This window comes from Podarcis filfolensis (genome assembly GCF_964270895.1).
Source record: "Podarcis filfolensis genome assembly, chromosome: Z".
NCBI lineage: Eukaryota > Metazoa > Chordata > Lepidosauria > Squamata > Lacertidae > Podarcis > Podarcis filfolensis.
Window position 1 is genome coordinate 42,270,051 of NC_139617.1, and position 22,385 is coordinate 42,292,435.

Genomic DNA, 22,385 nt, shown 5'->3' on the forward strand with positions numbered 1-22,385 from the left:
ATGAACCAGTTGCATAGATGCTCTTTTTTCTGGGTTCTCCCGGTTAACTATGCAGCGTACTGAGTCCCACTGCTAACTATTATCCTTGTGGCTTTTGAATAATCTGAAGGCATTGCTCACATACCCACATGCTATCCTGGACTTAATAATGTCTAGAAACTTGTTCTCCCAATCCATCAAAGAAGTTTCCATATATTCTGTCATTTTATGCTGTAAAATAGGAACTCTTCACCCCCCTTTTTTTCCTTTTTGCATTCTCACAACTCTGTTCCAAGGACTAATTTGCAAGAGGGTGTCATAGTGCAACAGAGAGTGAGATATATTCTTGGGGCATATTTAATTACAAGGATATTGTTAAGGGGTGGTTTAGGGAGCCTTAAGCCCTGAGGGTATTGTGCTAGGCCCCAGATCTTTTCATCCTCACCTCCAATACTTTGCTTACCAGACAGTTGGGCATGCTGTAATACTCAGTGCTGCTAAGACTCCAGTCACACCTTATCGCCTGTTTTACATTTACACACATTTGTTTTTGGGTCTTGTGCCCCAAGGCATTTACCTAGAGATATATCCACACCAGAGATCTGAGCTGATTTAAGGGGTCACTCCCTCTCCACTGGGGCAACCCCACATTTTTAGTCTGAGCAGAGCGGGTGCCACAGATTACTAATCTTTCACAGTTAATTCTTGGGGGAGAATGTTTAACAAAACCCCAGGATGCCATCTAGGAAATGTACAAGTGGTATAAAACTACTCAGAAATTTGCAGTGTGGATGAACCTGCCACTACTCTGTATTTTTATGATTAGCTTTGTTCTTGCTATTTTGCTATTTGTTTGTGCCTTGGCATTTCTGTCTTGGTATTTCTCGCTGGAATGAAAGGTTGTGCATACATTCTGATTCTAATAATAACTAAGGAATGGCATATTTTGCATGCAGTGATGCATGTATACGAGCAGGTATAATATGGTATAGGTCAAAACCCAATTTCCATGCTGCACATCTCAAATCTTTGGGGTGGAGTAAGTGAATGCTATGATGGTTAATTAGAACCAATCTTATATACCGGTAGGTTCAGAGTGTAGCTATGACCTGTAGTTCTCTCCCTTGTCCCACGGTTCTCCACTGAAAGATTCACAGCAATGTGCACATAGCCCTATAGTTTCTTGCTGATGCACAACTGTTCCAGTTACAAGGCTGGATTCCTCCTAATTCCTTGTAGTCATGCAAACAGAGTCCATAACCAGGTATATCTCCATGCATTGTTTATTTCATTTCATTTCCCACCCTCTAAGAACAAAGAAGAAAAAAGGGCGAGGGGTCAACACAGTACAATGCAATGACGGAGACAAATGTTGAAAGCTCCACAGGTTCTGAAATGGTTTCCATTCCATTTCAAGGGGCAGGTGAGGCTTCAGAAGCTGCACTGGGTTAAAAGATACAGAGGGGGTGTTCTGTTTGTCCCAGAGCAGAATGTGGGAAAGGGGCATGTTTCAAGCCAATAGCACCATTATTTGAGCGTGGGAAATTTCAAGCAGGGTGAAAAGCACAGGAACAGCAATGTGCACAAAGAAACTGCTTCAGATAATATAATCTTGGGAGTAGCAGCTTCAAACTGGCCAGACAGATGTTTCCCTTCCTGCTCCTTTATGGAGTTTTTGTTTACCCCTTCTCTGCATACTCTGACACTTGAGGTCGAGTTTAATTTGGGATACATCTAACTTTCTAATTGGAAAGATGAGCAAATTGTTACAGGGTCCAGTCCCTTCAGTGAACCTGCATTCACTCTTGTCTATGCTACTGAACTTCATAGTGATCACAAATACAATTGAATCAGGGCTATTGCTATAGTGTCATCCAAATGGGAAGGGAGCAAAGCTTGAATCTTTTGCCCCTTCCTCTGTTTTTTTTTTTTTAAATTACAGATTGACCTTCCCATTGGAATTGGCATATATATGAATAATAAATCAGCAAGTATAAATCATAGCAAAATCTGTGCTATTCCTCTGTGCTGTGCTTCAGGCCTCACAATGTCTTTGGATGAAATCAATATTATTATCAATAATATTATCAATATTATTTTTATGCTATGTTTTTATTCATGAGCACATGCACTCTCAGTCATTGGTAAAACACCACACCAAAACTTTGCCAGTGATGTACAATGCGTCAGTGTGTCTGGCTGCTAACTGAAAGATTGGTCAAAACAAAAAAATATTTTTTTCCTTCCAGTAGCACCTTAAAGACCAACTAAGTTAGTTCTTGGTATGAGCTTTCGTGTGCATGGTTTGAGTCCACCCAGAGATGGCTGTGGGCAGGATTCCTGCATTGTAGGAGGTTGGACTAGATGGCTCTTGGGGTTCCTTCCAACTGCAATTCTATGATTCTCTGATTGTGTGTGTGATAGTATTTTTATCTATGTGCTAAAGTGTGCATACGAACTCTCCCAGTCATTGGTAAAACACCAAACCAAAATTTTGTTTTTCATTTGTTTGTTTTGGTGGTGGGGTATGTGCAAATCAGAAAATTATTGCTTAAAAATGACTCCTGACACTATGTGTGAGCAAATGAAGTTCAGGGAAAGGTCCTAGATAAGTGGTAGAGCATCTGCTTTGCATGCAGAAGGTCTCAAGTTTGGTCCCCAGCACCTCCAGTTAGGGATAGGAAGGACCCCATTCCTGGAACCCTGGAGAGTTGCTATCAGTTAGTGTAGACAGTACTGAGCCAGATGGACCAATGGGCCCAGAGTAGAATTGGCAATTTCCTATGTTCTAAGTTGTGGATTAGCAGTTCAGTGTGTGCACGATACAAATATCCTGAAAGAATTGAAAGCTCAGGGAGCTGAGCAGACAGAACACATCCAAAACCAGCATTTATGTGACATGGAAGGATTCCAGATCCCTCAACTCCACTTCAGAAAACAAGACCAGTACTTTGGAACTTCCCCATCAAGGCCATGTCAGCAGAGGAAATTTCTGGAAGCATTTGTAGGTAGCATCCTTTTATTACACTGCATTGTGGAAATTCTGGTCTGTAAGTGGGAGAATCCATGGTTTCAAATGGGCAGCTAGATTAAGAAAGCACCAAAGTAGGTTATGTCTCCTTCACCACCAAATCCCACCAGTGCAGGATTGCTGACATTGACCATGAGTGTGTCATCTTCCCACAGCTGGAAAATACCTCCAACATAAATGGTTTTCTTCCATTTTCCATAATTGTCAATGGAACTCTCGCCTTTCATGATTGGGCGAGGTGCAGGATAGCTTGGGCTCTTCAGTGAAACCACCTGCATTACGTTTCTTACATCCACACCTTTCTTTCCACAGTACTCTATGTTTTCGCATGTACCATCAGGACATCGGAAAGTGACCTGAGTGTAGACAAAGTAATATCCATTTTTTGGGATCACCAAGAAACCATTGAAATACTTCATTGGACTGTGCTGTTCATTTCTGCGAACTGTCCACTCTAAGATTGGAAGCACATTGTTGGCACAGGATGAATTTTGCTTGATAGCTGTGATAAGACAAAGCAAAACAATTTAGTTATATGCTCTCACTGAGGGCTAAAAACATTCAAAGAGGCTGATGGCTTTTGTGACTTTCTAGCCTGTTATTCAGATTCAGCCCCAAATCATCACCATCACCCCAGGAGTGGGGAAGAAAATGTGTACCTCCAGATATTTCTGAACAACAGCTCCCATAATCTCTGACAGTTGGCTGTGGTGGCTGAGGCTGATGAGTAATGGAGGGTCACTGGTTCCCTGCCACAAACTCAGATGAACACCAGAGGTCCCACCTGAACCCAGGTGAGCCTACCTGAGTCTATGGATAGGAGATAGATTCAGTTTAGGTTGCATCCTAATGTAAACCTACCTACTGCACTTCCTGAAACAAAACACTGTCAAAAATGCAAGGGTCACTCAAGATTTGCATTTCTCTAAATTTAGTGGTGCATGAAACTTGAACCAGTGGGTTCATCTCACTAGACTGGTAACTTTGTCTCTCCATTCTGTGCTATATCCAGTCTCTCTCTCTCTCTCTCTCTCTCTCTCTCTCTCTCTCTCTCTCTCTTCCAAATCCTCTCCATATTTTCTCAGGTCTATTTCTGTTTAGTGTTGCCCACTGAAGACCTAGAAGAGGGGTACTGTAGTTCTAGTGGGCCATTAGGATTTTGGCATGCCAATCTCTGCCTGCCCATAGCCAGACCCCACCTACCAGTCAAGGGGGTGGCACAGCCCCTCAGCTTCCTCTGCTTTAGTCTCAGTGTTCTCCTTGTAAAACTCAGCAGGGAGGAGGATGGGGACAAAACTAAAATTAGTTGGCTCCACATGGCACTGGCTCTGACTTTTCCTGTCACTGGCTTTTACACCACCTAATGTTGGCTCCCCATTCTCTGCCCTACCAGTCTCAATGAGCATCAGCCACCACTTTAATAGTTTCACCATCCTACCATATCTAGCCACTGCAAGAAGTGTATGCTGTTCTTTTAAACACACGCACAGCACCATATTTCCAGACAACTGTGCTTTGCATAATGTATTTTAATACCACTGAACACTACCAGGGGCTATTCTTGAGACCTTTCTATTCTGATGGGCTTCTGAAAGTGGAAGGAACACACTCCAGAGACATAAAGCTTTGGAGGAGAAACAACTGCAAAGTGAAAAATTACCTGAAAGGTGGATCTTTGGCTTGCTTTCCGAATCTGCAACGTAAGAGAGAGAGACAGAAAGGGAGAGAGAATGAATTACCTAATGCACTCTAAGACCACAATCTTGTACATCCTTACTTTCTTCTGGATAAACCATACATTGCCCCTCTAACCAGATGTTGAGTGAGCCCAGCGATCCTGAAGCCAAATGTATATTGCCATCCCATAATAAAAGAGTGGAGAACTGTTTTAAACTCCAAGACTACATTCCCTTGAGGGCAACCTTTTTGGAATGCCATGGTTGTTGAACTTTCTGTAAATGTGCCAGTCAAATCTATTTCCTATAAATCATTGATCTTCACAAAGGTGCAAGCAGCGTAGAAGTATGTTTTAGCACAGGTGATCACCAGCTAAGGGGAGCATAAGAACCTTAAATGTAGTGCATTTATTCTCATCTGTCAATAAATAATGGGATTTCTCACTATGGTTCAGGAAATAAGCTCTCTGGAGAATTCCTGAGAAACCTGTCCCTTGAATAAGTAGGCAGGGAGTGATACAGAAGGTCAAGAACAATATTTTCTGCCTATCCCTGGCTGCAGAGGCACAAACAGCGTTTTAAAGGCAGCTTGGCTTATCACCCATCCAGAGGTGTAATGGTTAGTGTGTTGGACTAGGGCCTGGAGGAAACCAGGGTTCAAATCCTCACTTGGCTATGAAGCTCACTGGGTGACTCTGGGCCAGTCACTGATTACTCCCAGCATAATCTACCTTACATGGTTGTGATGTAATGAGCTCCATGGCTGAGTGGGGTTTTGAGCCCTGCTCTCCCAGACCCCAGACCAAATTTCTAATCCTGGGGAGCTAACAGAGTACCCTCCAGATATTGTTGGATTACACCTGCCAACAACCTCAGCCAAGATGGCCAATGGATGGTCATGGATGATGGCAGCTGCAGGCCAACAACACCTAGAGGACACCTGCTGGCTATTTCTGGTCTAACCACTACATCACACTAGCTCTCAATCAATACTGGTTTGTTGACCATCAAGCAGACTGTCCTGTGTTTTTTTGTTATTGGAGGTCTGATAGCCCCTAATTGGAGATGATGTAGAAATGGATGGTCTGCATTTTGCACGAGTTGCACAGCACCATAGAGACCTCCTAAGGAGCAACTTGCTATAGCACATGTTGGAAGTGAACTGAGGCCCCTGAACCTCTGCAGTTCAGGGCTATGCTCCATTTTGGACAGGGAGGATGGCCCCCTAGATGCTGTTGGGCTTCAACCCCCATCAACCCTAGTCCACAGAATCACAGAATTCTAGAGTTGGAAGGGACCCCAAGGGTCATCGAGTCCAACCCCCTGCAACAGAGTTCAACAACATTTTGAGGGCCACATAAGTTTCCCATTCCTGCCATGGCGAATGCATCCCCCTTCCAAGCTGTGATATCACCTCAACCACAGTTTTCACCGCAAGCTTTCCCCACAATTAAGCATCATGGGTGAAGGGCTGTAGCTCAGTGGAAGAGCAGCTGTTTTGCATGCACAAGGTTCCAGGTTTAATCCTTGGCTTCTCTACGCAGGGCTAAGATAGACCCCTGCCTGAAACACTGGAGAACTGCTGCCAGTCAGTGTAGCAATAATGACCTAGATGGACTTGTGTTCTGACTCAGTTTGAGGTAACTTCCTTTTTTGCACTTTATTTATTTATTATTAATGTTGCAATACATATATGAAATCTTTACATATTGATACATATACATTATATTCGTGAATTCACATTTTCACATTTCATTATGCACCAACATTTATCCATTTCTTATATCTTGCCCTGTGTCTTCCCTCCACCCGTGAGTGACTTCTTTGTTATTATTTTGTAACTTTATTATTGAGATTGTAATTTTGTATCTTAATAATTAAATATTCAATCTTATATATCTGCTTAGCTTAGCTTAGTTTAGTTTAATGAAATCAGTCTATACATATCAATAAATTCTTCTTGGAGCATCTTTTGGTCATGTATTCTTCTACACATTTCCATTCCTGTTTGAGATTTTGATTAGATTGCATTCTAAGTGTTGCCGTCATTTCTGCTAATTCAATCATTTCAAAAAATTTATTTTGCCAATCGTTCAATGTTGGTACTTCTTCTGACTTCCAATTTTTTTGCAGTCAATAACCTTGTGGCAGCTGTTGCATATAAAAAGATTCTCTTCGTGTCTTTTGGGATGTCATTTGTTATAAGGTAACTTCCTATGCTCCTATTCTGCCAATGCCTGCTACTGCCTGGAGAAATTTGCTGCAGGGAGAATCTTATTCAGAACACAAAGCAAACACTACAATTCTTCTTCTTTTAAGCAAACTCACAATTTGCAGGAGAGGCCTCTTGTTTCTGGAATATAGGAAGTGTTTCAGGTGACATCTGTAAACGAAAATGCACAAGTGATTAATTCAGCAGTGTGCCATCTCTAATGAATGAGAGATAGAGATAGATAGATAGATAGATAGATAGATAGATAGATAGGGAGCCTGTAGGCGGGCAATGTCTTGTTTTAATTGACTGGACGTGGGCGGCGCTGTGGGTTAAACCACGGAGCCTAGGACTTGCCGATCAGAAGGTCGGTGGTTTGAATCCCCGCGATGGGGTGAGCTCCCATTGCTCTGTCCCTGCTCCTGCCAACCTAGCAGTTCGAAAGCACGTCAAAGTGCAAGTAGATAAATAGGTACCGCTCCGGCGTTTCTGTGTGCTGCTCTGGTTCGCCAGAAGTGGCTTAGTCATGCTGGCCACATGACCCGGAAGCTGTACGCTGGCTCCCTTGGCCAATAAAGCGAGATGAGCACTGCAACCCCAGAGTTGGCCACAACTGGCCCTAATGGTCAGGGGTCCCTTTACCTAAGCCACACTGTGAGCCTTTTTGGCCAAATATAAGGTTGTAGATGGTCTAAATCAAACATGTCCAACCAGTAGATTGCAATCTACTGGTAGATCCCTGGCTGATCCTGGTAGATCGTGGGACCCTTATCGATCGTGGAATTAAATAAAGTTTACTGAAAGTTAACAAATAAAAGCTGAAGAACTCTGGTCAATCCTACCCCCTAAAAGCTCAACAACTCTGGGCAATACACCCCCCCAACACATGCACACTCCTCCTCCCTCCAATGTCAATGGGTAGATCACTGCCAGTTTGTTTTACACTGGGATTAGATCACAGTCTCTTGGGAGTTGGACATGCCTGCTCTAAATAAATAAGGTACAGGACAGGTAACAACAAGGGTGCAAAGGAACCACCAGGAGCCTTGAAACATATTCCTAATTGCTCCTTGGCAAACTGAGGCTGTGTTTGGCACCTTTTAAACAGGGCACCAAATCCAAGCACCTCTGGGATTGGTTCCACCTGGGAGCACACAACCCCTTCAAAAAGCAAGGTCTGAAGTCAGCTGATTAGCTTCACTCTGGAGTTTCAGGAACTCTGCAGTGTATCAGTAGGATTATGGGTAGTGAAAATCAAGCCCCACTTGGATTGGCTAGGAAAGTCATCAGCACTGTGGCTTCAATTCAATTTTCACTGCAAAGTGGGGGGGGGGGACCCAGCCAAAGTTGTCCACCAGGAGCTGAAAATGTTCCCCACCCCTGGATTTATTCAACAACAACAGTTTACCTGCAAGATCACCTTACCCCAAATATACTCACTCTACCACGTCTGTCTGCAGAACTGGCATTGTTACACTGCCACATAATACCTGTTCCGCATTTGTAAGAAATTGGTATTTTAGTGTGGCAACACTTACACTCTGGAACTCCCTGCCTAAGTGACATCAGGCAGACACCTTCACTGTATGTACTACTGTATTTTCAGTGCCTGCTGAAAGCCTAGAGAAATCGCGCCAAGCAAAAATAAAACCCCACACATTCCAGTCCAGTTAATATTTATACTGGTCAATCCCTGCCCCCCTCTCTCTCTTACACACACACACCACCTCCCCCGACAACAACACAGGCATTACTAATTGTCATTTGCTTCCTACAGCTGTGCTTACCAAACAGATGGAATGCAGGAGAGTCCCATCTGGCATGAGGACAGGACACCTGGTACATGCAGTTAACTTTTAACCCCTAGAGTCTAGACATCACTTTACAGCTGGTAACTGAGCAGGGAAACCAGATCTCACACCAGATCAGATTAAGTGCAGTAGTTCAGCACTTAATCTTGGTGCCTCTCCCTGCCACCAAGCAAGGCAGAGAGCCTTCATTTTCTTTTCACGTTTGGAAACCTCAAGCAGACACAACACAAGAATAGTTTTTAAGCCCTTTAAGCACATTTAACGTGTGCAGTTTCAACCGGCCAGTTTGCCTGCAACCACTTAAGGTTGAAATCACACAAGTTAAAATGTGTGTAAGATGCAATCATACTGTCATCGCCATCGTTATCCAGTGGGCAATCTGGATTAGTAACATGTAGACGGTGCCTGAGTATCTCTCATAATATAACAGCTACCTGACTGTAGATTCAAAGCGACCGTCTGCTCCAGGTATTGCATATAGAACTTGGCTGTACAAGAAGCAGCAGGACTTTTTGTATTTAAGATATCCTGCTGCTGATTCTCTTTTAGGAGAATCCGTATTTTATTATCTATTTCTCATTACTGTAATGGTATTTATATTACTGCCTTGAGTTTTATATTGTATAGATGTTACATGCTGCCATTTGTGTTCTGCTTTCTAAACCACGCTGTGGTCTTTTGATGAAGGATGGTATATAAATTTAATAAATAATTTCAAGGTCACCCTCCAGATGGTGGTGGACTCCAGCTCCTTTCATCCCTGAGCAATGGCCATTATGAAAATTGGAGTCCAAGGATATCAGGGAGGGGAGGCACAGTTTCACTGACCATTATTTACAAAACCAGTCAGTGCTCTGCATGGGCTGATTGTACCACAAAGGGGACTTACCCCCTGCCAGCACTGGAGTGGGTGGGGAAGAAGACAGGGGAAGTGTTGTCTGAGCTATTGACACCATGTGAAGTTTTTGGTTTGAAAATCATGGCTGTGAACAGATCACTTGATTGATTTCTATTTGCCTTTCCATCTGCATTTCTGACTAAGGATGGATGAATCTATCAAAGTTGGTTTTACATTACTCGGTTTTTGTATGCCCAGTCCTAAATTCTGTTCTTCACATTTCCACTTCAGTCTGAATACTTTTTAAAAGTCTTCATGAACAATTTCAATAATAATGATGGACTTTATCTGTATTGACAAGAGTCAAAATTAAAATGATTTACAAACTAAGAAAAAGCACTGCTTTGGTAGGAAACAAGATCCAAATTAGAAAGTTAATGAATCTTAGTATTCGCTCATACATACATACATACATACATGTATTAGATGACCCACTACTCCCAAATCGCAAGGACACAAACGTTTTGAATACCTGAAATGTTTCCCATGGGACAGCAATCCCTTCTCCACCAGGGAAAATCAGCAGAAAAGACTATGTTTAGGATCAGGGTGGATCTCCTGCACCAATGAGTACTTTATGTAGAAAGTACACCAGCAGAGATAATGCAGTATGTCATTTAAAGGTTAAGTCCACTAGTCAAGAGGGGTGTGTGTGGAGATGTTGCTTAGCAACAAGGTAGAGTGACATGAGCTAGCATGTGCTCTGGTTGGTTGTGTATTTCTCAGGAAGTTTTCTCCTCTGTGTTTTTAGTTGTATGCCCCCTGTTATGTACAAGGCCTTAACTGAAAGACAAAACCTGTGTGTTCCTTTCTCCTCAAATAGGTATGCACTGTTTGTTGTTCCATCTGTTCAGTAAACTGCTATCAGAACTTTTTGCTCTAGGCTCCACTTGCATTATTTACACAATTTCTCTAACACTTAAATAAAGAATGCAACCACCCACATCCGCTGATGGAGTTTATCCATGACATAAATAGGAAGTTCAGTTCCCTGGTTTATGCTCAGCTGGGCCAACAAGCTTCCACCCTTGGCAGAGACCCAGATTACAGAGCTCCACACATGACACCAATATATTTGCATTTCCTTGAATGAAAGCATTGTAGAAAGTTAATGAGCAATCTCATTTGCGGTGTGACCTCTGCTCATGCTAATTGCCAACGGATGTTTATACAATAACTCCTACACGAGTTGCATATTGATAAATGACAGAAACATGCTGAGTGCTGGTATTTATTATCAATAAGATAACCAAGCAAAGGATTTTATCCCAGGTTATTCCTACTCAGAATAGACCCATTGAAATTGATGGGCATGGCTAGCTTAGGTTTGTTCATTCTGATCTACTCTAAGCAGAACTTAGTCCAAGTCATTCCTGAACCCACCACATCTAGCAGTATTTGCTGCTGCATTGGTCTTCAACTACTCATCCAGTATCCACTATCAGGTTGTGGCCTGATCTAAGGCAGGGCACAACAGCAGCTGTGCCACCATACAAATATTTTTTTTGGGGGGGGTTAAGAAGTAGGCCCCCAAATGCATGTCCCAAGCTTGGAAGAAGTTCTGTGTAATTCAACTAACTTTTACTCAAAGAGATCCATTGTAATTAATGAAGATGTCTGAGTTAGGGTCATTAATTTTAATGGGTCTACTCTCAATAAACATTAGTTGAATACCACCCACAGTCATCTGTCTTGCTTGGTTCCTGATGCTGGATATTGTCTTGTCTGATCCCATCAAGGGTTGTGTCAGGGAACTGCCATCGGCAGAACTGGAGAGGAAGGGGCTCACAGAGGTTGGGAGAGACTTGTCAGCTGAGGAGGGAACCAGCAGGGGGAGAGGAGGAGCTCCAAGGGATAGTGAGTCGGAGGGATGGCTCAGAGACACCTCCAGCGATAACAGTGGGGAGGTTTCAGGACCTCCCATAGGGACGCCCACTCCTCGCCGGAAACTGTCGCATCGAGAGTCCAGAAGGCGCGTTTCCGTTAAGGAGCTTTTATGCTGGAAGAAGTTCCGCAAACGCCCACTGTTGGATTCTGCCAGCGACTGACGGAGCCATGCTTATGGAGCTCCGTTACAGACAGTGGTTTGTGGACTTAGCCAAACACTGAGGGACTAGGAACTTCACGCACAAGCAGCTCAACATCCCATCACAGGTTGGTTGTGAGACTATTTTAATGTTGCACAGTCTCCATTTATAAGTTTTGAAATTAATAGGCCCACAACAATATATACCTCTATGTGGAAGGCTCCCTTGTTGATATGTGACTCATGCTTCCAATATGTCCCTTTACAGAATCTATTTTATTGTGGTGTCTGCAAGTGTACTAAACCTTCTGTTTGTTTTATTCAAATTTCAATAGTGTGCTTGCGGTTGCCTCCTCTGTTCTGGCAAAATACAGGACAGAGCACGGCAGGGCAGTTTGGGGTGATTTCCCCCTCCCATCTCGTTCTAAAGTGACTTCAAAGCAATCCATTACAATCTCTTGCAGCCTAACAGGTTGGCATCTCTGGAATTTGTCACACACAAATACGTACACACACACATACACATGAATTTGAAATACAGGTCAAAACTGTATCAATACAGGATGCAGCATTTTACATTGAAATACGGGACAATCCTGTATTATACAGGACAGGTAGCAACCCTAATATGTGCTCCACACAGCACTTGTTCATTGTTTCTTTATTGTTTGCATATTGTTGTTTTTGATCACTGCAGATGGTAACAGCAGTCACAAAATTAAAAGACGCCTGCTATTTGGGAGAAAAGCAATGACAAACCTGGACAGCAACCTCAAAAACAGAGACATCACCTTGCCAACAAAGGTCTGTATAGTTAAAGCTATGGTTTTCCCAGTAGTGATGTATAGAAGTGAGAGCTGGACCATAAAGAAGGCTGATCGCCGAATAATTGATGCTTTTGAATTATGGTGCTGGAAGAGACTCGAGAGTCCCATGGACTGTAAGAAGATCAAACCTATCCATTCTTAAGGAAATCAGCCCTGAGTGCTCACTGGAAGGACAGATCCTGAAGCTGAGGCTCCAATACTTTGGCCACCTCCTGAGAAGAGAAGACTCCCTGGAAAAGACCCTGATGTTGGGAAAGATGGAGGGCACAAGGAGAAGGGGATGAAAGAGGACGAGATGGTTGGATAGTGTTCTCGAAGTTACCAGCATGAGTTTGTCCAAACTGTGGGACGCAGTGGAAGACAGGAGTGCCTGGCGTGCTCTGGTCCATGGGGTCACGAAGAGTCGGACACGACTAAACGACTAAACAACAACAACAAATTGTTGTTTTTGAAAACTCAATAAGCACATCTTAAAGTACAGTTGAGTTAGATGAATTAATTTCAATGGGTCTGCACTGAGTACACATTACTTGAATACCAATCATGGTAATCTGTCATGTTTGATTCTTCATGTGGCTGTTCATATCCCAGTGTGACACTTTTCTCCAGGCCTTTTGTATATACATTGCTATCCAGTGCTTTTTATCTAGGGACACTCAAGGGTACGCAGTACCAGCACCTTTCTTTTCCTGGAAGAAAAGCACTGGTTAAAAGTGTGGCACTTACCGTAACAACTTCATGGTGAGTACTGGCACCTTTTTTCTGGAAGAAAAGCACTGCTGCTACCCAATTTCACTTTCTGTTGGGGACAGGGAATAAACAGGTGGAGGTGCAAACTTGAGCGGTACAGGCAGGAGAGATACAGAGGGTGCACACAGCTGTGCAGATATGTGCTAACACTGCAGCACTCCTAAAATGTTCCTCAGTCTATGCAAGTGATTGCCCAGATTTTGTGAGGGGGTGGGGAGTAATAATAAAACCCCACACATACAAGTCATTTGGAAAAGCAAACCACAGTATTTGCACGTTTTGCACACAATGTTAAACCATTAAATAAAGTTTAGTTAATAAATCCCAATTTATTCATTACTAAATAATTAATAAACTTATTTATTAGTTATTACTAATTAACTATTTGCTGTTAAACCATTACCTGCCAGCCCAGCCCAGCCCTTTAACTATGGTTTGTTAGCAAAAAGGAAGCATGGTTTGTTGTTGGCTTACTGAACTTTGCTATGGTTCAGTGACAGGTGCAAACTCACACAGTTCCTTAACTATGGCTTAGGTGTGGCTTGTTTGTTTACCCACCAGGCTATAAAGATGCTAGTCAATGGGGTGGTGGTGGTTAGAAATTGTCTTTTGCTCAATGACTTTCACCGACTGGGCTGGGCAGCCTTAAGTTTACACATGTTGGAAAGTCCCAAATCTGGATTGCAAGGGGAAAGGGTTTTTTGTGGCGGGGGGCGCATATTGGAAGCACCAACACTGGGGGAACACAGGCGAGGAGATGAGGTATATGAAGTAAGGTGATCTTAGCAGCATCAGCACCACAATGCACCCACTCTCCTGGACATTCCCTGAAACCTGTGCACACAATGTAGTCACATCCTTCATCCCCTTCCCTCATGCAACAGTTTTCAGGAGCATGGAATCCTGCCTGAAAATAAAATGTCTCATCACCCTGGCACTGGATTCCCCTCATTCATGGGATGTCAAGGAGTCTGAGTCAGAAAGGGAAATTACAGAGAGGGCCAGCCCCAGAAGCACATCCATAAGAGGATCTCGTGATGCTGGCTTCACTCCAGCCAAAGGGTGTAATGTTGCCCTACTCTGACCCTGAGGACTCTCATATCACAGAAGCCCTCATGCAGCCAGCCAGCCTTCCCTGCTAATATGTAGTGGGGAAAAACAGTTGGAGAAGGCTGGGCCTCTTTCAGTAAAGTTAGACAGAAACACTTGCTGCTATGTAAGGCTCAAGACGAGTCCACACTTTTGCTAGTCCCGTGCCTAGAAAGCACAGGTGTGAACAGTTTTCCACTTGACCCATGCTTTCTAGACACAGGCCCGAGTGGTTTTCTCTCTGCCCCACTCCTTTCCCAGGTTTGCTCCAACTGAGTGCTAAAGAGTGGTTTTCCCGTGGTGGTGTGGGGAATGAGCAGTGGGAGAAGAAGAAGTGTAGAGAAGCCCAGAGTCTAAGGTCACATCTGCCCCAAACAACAAGCTCTTCTTCCACTTTATCAGTCATGACTTCCTGCAAAAAAATCATGGAAACTCGTTTGTTACCAGTACCAACCTCACAGATCTACAGTTCCCACCAGTCTCAACAAACCATAGTTCCCAGGATTCTCCAGGTATGTTAAAGTGGGATAAGAGTGCCTTAAATGTAAGGTGTGGGTACTGAGCTTCAACGCTGACTGGTGCTTGAGCAACAGCAGAATCCTGTGCGAGGCTTGGCCCTAAGAGGAGGATAGAGCAAGAAAAAGTCCCTGCTCTCCAACATTTTTTGCAGAATGTTTGAAACAATATTAGACTATATACTCTCTAATGGGTTATACTCATGCAGCTCCCCTATTTGGGGAAGGATGATATAGTATCTAAATGGGAAAGTACAGTAATGGAGTCACATTTCAGTATAACAGTGGAAGAAAGGGGTTAAAGAAACCCTAGGCTGCTATAATCTTTTGAGTGCTCTTGAGGAGAGTGGGCAAAGAACTCTTGAGAAAATTTCCACACCTTTGCAGACAGCCAATAGGAAGGGGCAGGGAGATCTGCTGAGGCAATGGTAGCAGTACAGCTCTAGGAATTCTTTTGGGATGTTAGGTAGGTAATATGAAGCACATGGGGAGTTATGTAGGGCATATGCACCCACAAAACAAGCCATCTTTGCTTTATCTTCTTTGTGGTGATTTGCAGTTTGCATAATGAACTGTGGTTTAACTTTGGCTAAGTGCAAGGGTATGGAACCTTGGGGCAAATGTGCCCCTTCCCTGGCTGCTCTTTCTGCCCCTTGTAACTCATCCCAGACTACACCTCTGACTTGCCTTGGACTGCACCCTGAGTGTTTTTGCCTGGCTGGAATGTGTTCTTGGACTCCCATGATGTCTCTTGCTTGCCTGGATGGGGGATGGAGAGGAGAAGGTGGAGGAACTAGCCAACTGTACAAAGGTAAATTTTACATGTGTTGCTTTGTCAGCTTTTGTCTCTAATCCTGCTCATGTGGCCCCTAGAAGGCTGCCTAGAAGGAAATGCAGCCCCCGGGCTGAAACGAAAGTTCCCCACTCTGGGGTATGGGTGATGCATGAACCAGGCCACTCCATGGAAATGCAAAAGCACGGAGAGACCAGAAAAAAAGGTGTGGGGGACTATGGAAATTAAATATACTGTATTTTTCGCTCTATAAGACACACCAGACCATAAGATGCACCTATGTTTTGGAGGAGGAAAACAAGAAAAATAAATATTCTGAATCCCAGAAGCCAGAACAGCAAGAGGGATCTGGCTTCTGGGATAGCCTCTTACTGTTCTGGCTTATGGGATAGCCAAGTGAAGCCTCTTCAGGGCAGTGGGATGAAGGCTCCCCCTGCCCTCAAGAGGCTTTGCGCAGCAAAGCCAGGGCAGCAATCCCTCTTGCTGTACTGGCTTATGGTATAGCTTCACGAAGCCTCTCGTGGCCAGCAGGATGAAGGCTACCCCTGCCCGGAAGAGGCTGTGCATGGCTAAGCCAGAAGCCAGCACAGCAAGAGGGAAGCCTCAATGCAAAGCCTCCTGAGTGAAGAGGCAGGAACGCTCCCGCTGCGCTCAAGAGGCTTTGCATAGCTGCGCAGCCTGCATTCGCTCCATAAGATGCACACACATTTCCCCTTACTTTTTAGGAGGGGGGAAAGTGCGTCTTATAGAGCGAAAAATACGGTATGTGTTTCAGGTAACCTCCTGGCTCTCATTTCTGGATCTCTGTGCATGTTAGGATTCTCTCTAAATTTCAGGATCCCTCTCAAGGTATGGAAGTTCAGTGGGCTCTTTAACTCATTGTGTTCTAGCTCCATCCTATCACCCTTCTCATATTTCACTCCACTGCTGAATCTGCTCCTCTCCTCCAGCCATCCTGCATGTGGGATCTTTGCCTCTTACCTACTATCTCTTCTGGGACCATGTCCCATTCAACTTTTCCAACCTTTTGTCTGCTCCACACAGCTCCTGCCTCACAGCTGACCAAACTGTCAAAGCAAGCCTTCTCACGGAAGGTGAGTTTTGAACATCCTATTCTCGGCTGCTATGTTACCCGAGCAATTGAATGTTTATGGACATTCCATAGAATCACCACTAGTATCACCCAGCCATCATTTGGAACCTCACTGCTAGAAGCGCCACAAAAAGTCTGTGTCACAAAGGTTAGTGACATCAAAAGAGTTCTGCTGAATGAGGCCAAAGTCCAGCAGACTGTTCTCACTAGTGGCCAACATGCCTCTGTGAAGCCTGTAAGCAGGAGCCAAGTGCAATTGCAGCTCTCCTCCTGTGATTCCCAGGAACTACAGTATATTCAGAGGCTGGCCTTCTCCAACAGTGGTGATAAAATACCAAATCAGGTTGCAGGTTTCTGGTTTTCAGAGACCCTTATATTGTCCAACCTTTTATGCCTCAAGTCTTCCATGGGAGATGAGGACACAACACACAGACACACACACCTTGAGTCCGGGGCCCTCCAGAAAAAATCCACTTCAAAAAGTGTTCCTGCCCTGATATAATGAATCCACTGGGGACAGAATTCCACTCCCCTAATCAGGTCCAGTGGTACCTTGTCGTGTCCCCTGTCCTCTAACACTCAGCTGAGTGAGTGTGATAAGAATTACTCAGCTTGAACTGGGGGACTCAGTCATTTAGTCTGGCAGGTTACTTCTTGAGCCGTCTCAGTTAAGTCACCTTGCAGGGCTGTTGTGAATAACAAAAATGGCATATTTGATCTACAACAGGAGTGGGGAATTTCAAACCTTGGGGCCAAAGGTGGCCCTCAAAGCTTCTCTGTCCAGCCCTCAGGACTCCTCCCCACACCACCATGCCTTCCCAGATGCCCCCCCTCCCCAAGAGAGTGTCTTTAACTGGCTTGACTGTATCCTTGAACTCTGATGATGCCTTCTACTTGGAAGATAGAGAGGGGTGTGAAAGTGTGTGTACACTGTCTGTGGTGAAGAAGGTGAAATATCTGGGGATTAACATGACCTCTAAAAATGGGAACTTATTTAAAAATAATTATGAGAAATGCTGGTCAGAAGTGAAAAAAGATCTCGAAATATGGTCAAATTTGAAGCTTTCCTTGATGGGTCGAATAGCAGCTATAAAGATGAATGTATTGCCTAAAATGTTATTTTTGTTTCAAACATTACAAATTGTGGACAAGATGGATTGTTTTAAGAAGTGGCAGAAAGACATTTCTAAATTTGTCTGGCAGGGCAAGAAGCCCAGGATAAAATATAAGATTTTAACTGATGCAAAAGAAAGGGGTGGTTTTGCCCTGCCAGACTTCAAACTTTACTATGAATCAGCAGCATTCTGCTGGTTGAAAGACTGGCTGCTTCTTGAAAACATGGACATTTTGGATTTAGAAGGTTTTAACAATGTTTTTGGATGGCATGCATATTTGTGGTATGATAAGGTTAAAGCTCACAAAGCATTTAAAAATCATATTGTTAGGAGATCTTTGTTTAATGTGTGGATCAGATATAAGGATTTATTGGAAAATAAGACCCCAAGGTGGTTGTCACCAATGGAAGCGAAAGCTCAGAAAAAGCTCAATATGGAGGCCAATTGGCCAAAATATTGGGAAATTTTGGAACAAGAAGGAGATAGACTGAAACTGCAGAGCTTTGAGAAACTAAAAAACAAAGTCCGAGACTGGCTTCATTATTTTCAGATAATGGAGGCTTACAATTTGGACAGGAAAATTGGCTTCCAGGTGGAAAAATCTAAACTAGAAACAGAAGTGCTAGAACCTAAAACCAAAATTATGTCAAAAATGTATAACTTGCTGCTGAAATGGAACACACAGGATGAAACGGTTAAGTCAGCTATGATTAAATGGGCACAAGATCTTGGACATAACATCATGTTTGCTGACTGGGAACAGTTATGGACCACAGGTATGAAATTTACGGCATGTAATGCCTTAAGAGAGAATATTATGAAAATGATATACAGGTGGTACATGACCCCAGTCAAGCTTGCAAAAATATATCATTTGCCCGATAATAAATGCTGGAAATGTAAGGAGGTTGAAGGTACATTCTTTCATCTTTGGTGGACGTGCCCAAAGATTAAGGCTTTCTGGGAAATGATTTATAATGAAATGAAAAAGGTATTTAAGTATACCTTCTTGAAAAAAACAGAGGCTTTTCTCCTGGGCATAGTCGGCCATTTGGTGCCAAAGGAGGACAGAACTCTTTTTATGTATGCTACAACGGCAGCAAGAATACTTATAGCAAAGCACTGGAAGACTCAAGATCTACCCACTCTGGAAGAATGGCAGATGAAGTTGATTGACTGTATGGGACTGGCAGAAATGACCGGCAGAATCCGCGACCAGGGAGAAAAGTCAGCAGAAGAGGATTGGAAGAAATTTAAGGACTATTTACAGAAATACTACAAAATTAATGAACTCTGAAAAGAGGTTGGATTGAACTTTTGTGGTCTCTAGCTGTTATGATAAAGACAATAGGGACTAAAACTGTTTAAGTTATTAAATTTAAAAAAGTTGAGTGGAAAATAAGGAGTTATTTTAAAAGGAATGTTAAGAGATTAGGATTTGCTGAATTAACAAGTTGAACTAGAAAACAAGAAGGGGAGGTATGAGGAAGTCAAAGAAACATGTTATTGAAAAATTGTTATTGAAATTGACGTGTTTTTAATATTTTTCTTTTTCTTTTTGTGTTTATATAAAATTGGAAAATCTAATAAATATTCATATAAAAAAAAGAAAGTGTGTGTACAAACTAGTCTACTATTTAAAGGTAAAACGGACATTCATTGCTTCGCCTGCATCGCCTCTGGTCTCCCACCCCCTCACATGTACACCCCATAATACTGACAAAAAGTGAATGCAACCCATGGGCTGATAAAGCCCACCCTCCCATCTATAGTAGTCAGCACATGAACACATTTGAAATTTGCAGTAACAACAGCGACCTGCTCCCTTATGCTGCAGATGAGCAAATTACTGGAGCGCACTGCAATCTAAACTTCATCCTACAAGCATGCCCCTAAAACACACACAAACAGCCATCGCCATGACAAGAAGCAGATAAACGAATGAACGAACGAACGAACGAAGGGAAGAGTAACTTTCCAACTACACTTCCGGATTCCACAGTTGTGAAGGGAGAAACAAACTTCCACCTCCTCTGGTCCACAACATTTCTTTGGGACGCGGATCTGTGGAGCCCCACCCGCTCCATAGCTTCCCTAGCCAAAGATCCCTCCGTGGGTTTCCGCACTGTTTATTCGTTTGTTTACTTAACAGAGTATGTAGACCATTAAATCATTCCAATATCTCTTAACAGAAAACGATAATGGCAAGTCAGCCTACAGACGGATCAAAACACGAGTAAAAACAAGTTAGAATGTTCAGCATGAAATTTGCATGTTGATCGTTCAGTGAGAAAGTACCTGCTTTGCGTGTCCCAAAGTCCCAGGTGCCGGGCATCTCTCAGTACGAGTGGGGGGAAGGGGGCGAGGATCCTGCCTTAAAACACTGGAGGGTGCGCTGCTGGAAGTTCTGAGCTAGACGGGTCCATGGCCTGACTCGGCAGCTTTCTCTGATAAATCCCGCCCACAGAGAGACAACCTACCCTTTGATTTGGGGAAGCGCGGGAGCTCAGCGTAAGAGCATCTGCTTTGCATGCAGAATGTCCCACGTTCAAATAAATACCTGGCATCCCGTGGTAGGACTCCCCGTTCGAAACCCCGGGGAGCCGCTGCCGGTCAGTGCAGACGCTACAGAGTAAAACGCAGGTCCTTGTATTATTCCTTACCTCGTCTTGCTTGCACCTGAGGCTGCTGCCCAGCAGGTAAATCACGGGCATAGCCAAGAGAACAAGAAGCAGAAGGCAAAAAAGCGCCAGGCACTGGAGCCTCCGCAAGTCGCCCGCCAGCCGCTCCCACCTGTATCCGTAATGTTCTTCCGCCAATTGCTGCATTCGCGCCCCGTCCATAGCCAAGTCTTCCCCAGGCTCTGAATATCACCGAGCCAATGGGGGAGGGGGGATAGCAAATGTCTTCTGGGCCCTGATTGGGGACCCATTATATAGCCCTGTATATTCCTGGGTGGAGAGAGGAGGAGAGGGGGGGAGGGCGCGAGAATCATCCCACTCCGCGACGCGACTAGAGGGCACGTGGAGTTAAGGGGGGAGACACACCCTTCCATCTCAGCCAGGATGCCACACCTACGCCGGAATCGGCTCGCTTTCCCTAACGCCTGGGGTGGGGAGGATGGCTCTTAGGAAGGAGGAAGTCGGAGGAAAGTCCCCGAGGGGAAGGGAGAAACGCGAGTGAGGGAGGCAGTGAGTGGGGCAGCGGCAGGAGCTTCCGCTGAGACTAGCTGGAGTGTCATTTTCCAGGTGCCTTTCTCAGTCTCTGTCTCGTTTCCTATCTTATCTGAAGCTCATACACCTCTTTCAGATTCTTAATAAAAGAGGCCCAAGGTATTTCAAATTATTCTCACCTTTAAGAATGTAAGAAAAGCCCTGCTGCATCGGACCAAGAACCTATTTAGTGCAGCACCCTGATTTCTCAGTGGCTAACAGATACTTATGGGAAGCCTGCATGCAGGACCAGAGCACAACAGCACATCTCCCCATTTGTGATTGCCAGTGACTGGTATTCAGAGGCATACTGCCTTCAACAGTGGAGGGAGAACAAAGCCATTATGGCTAGGAGTAGCATCCATTGAGACCTTTATCATTTTTGAAAGGTGCTGGTGGCCGTTACATTTAGCGGGAGCAAATTCCATATCATACCTGTGTGCTGTGTGAAAAAATACTGTATTTTTCTGGGTATAAGATGGTATCCCCCCCCCAAATTTTGTAGTTAAAATTGGGGGTCATTTAATACATGGATGGTGAATGCACAGGGGTTAAAAAACAAACAAACACTACTTACCTTCCTGCAGGAACCATCCAACCCTGTCTGATGAAAAAGTGGATGAGTTTGTCAGGGTTCTTCCCTTGAAGGACACGTTTTAGGGATGCTTAACCACAGGCAGTCAGGAGGAGGCCCTTCTTGGCACACTGACAGGAAGTGATGATTAAACGTTCACCCACCTATCTTAACCTAACTTACAGGCCAGGGCCAGGAAAGCAGCCTCGCCTCTGTTCTAGGCTCTCTTCCACCCTCAGCCAACTCATCAGCACTTGCTTGCCTCTGGCACTCTGCTGATGGTGCTAGGCCACTTGAAGGGGCGCTGTCACTCATGCATAGCCTTGTGTTAATAACAAAAGACAAGGCTGCTGGATCAGGCCAAGGGCCTCTCTAACCCAGCATCCTGTTCTTACTAGCAAGACGCCTGTGGGAAACCCTCAAGCAGAACACAAGCTCAAAGGCACTCTCCCCTCATGAGGGTTCTAGCCACTGGCATTGAGAAGCATTGGAGGCAGAGCAGAGCCACTGTGGCTAGTTGCCATTAATAGCCCCCTCATCCATGAATTTGCCTAATCCTCTTTTAAAGCCAACCAAGTTGGTGATAGGGACACTGGTGGCGCTGTGGGTTAAACCACAGACCCTAGGACTTGCCAATCAGAAGGTCAGCGGTTCGAATCCCCGCGACGGGGTGAGCTCCCATTGCTCAGTCCCTGCTCCTGCCAACCTAGCAGTTCAAAAGCACGTCAAAGTGCAAGTAGATAAATAGGTACCACTCCGGCGGGAAGGTAAATGACGTTTCTGT

The 22,385-nt window shown here is 44.2% G+C and overlaps 1 protein-coding gene and 1 long non-coding RNA gene across 2 annotated transcripts; one reads left to right on the forward strand and one right to left on the reverse strand.

Annotated features, from left to right (window-relative positions):
* Positions 1–2,980: 2,980 nt before the first annotated feature.
* Positions 2,981–20,914, reverse strand: TNFSF15 (TNF superfamily member 15). The gene is made up of 4 exons (XM_083597457.1): positions 20,479–20,914; positions 7,015–7,069; positions 4,671–4,703; positions 2,981–3,512 (listed from the first exon to the last, which is right to left on the reverse strand). The coding sequence occupies exons 1-4, from the start codon at positions 20,656–20,658 to the stop codon at positions 3,064–3,066; spliced, it is 717 nt and encodes a 238-aa protein (XP_083453583.1). The 5' UTR covers positions 20,659–20,914; the 3' UTR covers positions 2,981–3,063.
* LOC310754937 lies at positions 14,212–21,702 on the forward strand. Its single transcript, XR_014544083.1, has 3 exons — positions 14,212–14,815; positions 16,652–16,701; positions 21,615–21,702. It is a non-coding gene; the product is annotated as an uncharacterized lncRNA (long non-coding RNA).
* Positions 21,703–22,385: the final 683 nt, after the last annotated feature.